This window comes from Dipodomys ordii, unplaced genomic scaffold (assembly GCF_000151885.1).
Source record: "Dipodomys ordii isolate 6190 unplaced genomic scaffold, Dord_2.0 Scaffold78, whole genome shotgun sequence".
In the NCBI taxonomy this organism is placed as follows: Eukaryota; Metazoa; Chordata; class Mammalia; order Rodentia; family Heteromyidae; genus Dipodomys; species Dipodomys ordii.
The window spans coordinates 4796077-4796922 of NW_012267294.1; the positions used below are offsets into that span (position 1 = coordinate 4796077).

The 846-nt window shown below is 31.7% G+C and overlaps 1 protein-coding gene across 1 annotated transcript in view; it reads right to left on the reverse strand.

Moving 5' to 3' along the window:
* The window catches only part of LOC105991876, a 22688-nt gene extending 22068 nt beyond the window's left edge, over window positions 1-620 (reverse strand). The window contains exon 1 of the mRNA XM_013024618.1: window positions 528-620. Coding sequence (XP_012880072.1) covers window positions 528-620 — 93 coding nt within the window. The remainder of the gene's footprint in view (window positions 1-527) is intronic.
* Window positions 621-846: the final 226 nt, after the last annotated feature.

The following is an 846-nucleotide window of genomic DNA, read 5'->3' on the forward strand; positions in this document are numbered from 1 at the left end:
GTCATGTAATTTCCTGGTCTAGCTTGCTTTGAACTGTGATCCTCATATCTCAGCCTCCTGAGGATGATAGGCAAAATACATATGTCTAATTGGCTTCAATTCCAAGTTTGACCCTTACTATATGACTGCACAAACCATTTTGTTTCTTTCATTTCTAGGATAAGAGTAAAATTCCTTGCTCTTGACTATATGCTAAAATTAAAATAGTTTCTATTGTACTGACAAACTCTGGGGCTTATACATAGATTATTATTTAAAGTTCCTGACAATAGCTTTCTTTCTATTAGCTTAACTAGTAGAAAAAATATTATGAGTTTGGCCTTTTAATTATTCAATAAAGGAATAATTACTAATACTAATGCATAATTAAATCATAAAACGAAACTGATTGAATAATGGCAGTTTGGATCAGTTTTACACAAATGATAAATACTTTGGGAAGTTGTTATTGTCTGAGAATTTATATGTGCAAAGGTGGAAATAGTTATCAAAATAAAAATGCATGAGTAATAAAAGTTTTCTCTTACCTGGATGTTCTGAATGAGTTTTTCATCTTCTGTTACATAGGGGTTAATTGCAATGACAATGCCTTCATATGCATTGGCAGGTAACTTTACCATTGAGCATTTTACCTCTAACAAGAGATGCAGAGCTAGGCATAGAATGCTCCTCAGACTGAACATCATTTCTGCCCAGGCTACAATTATATAGAAATGCAAGGAGGGTATTTATATATCTGCCTATTAGTTTAGGAATTTCAATCAAGACCAAATATTTGCATAAATTTGATATGGTAAAATACACTAAAATGTCTAGGTGAACTTCCTTATTCATTCTAAAGATATA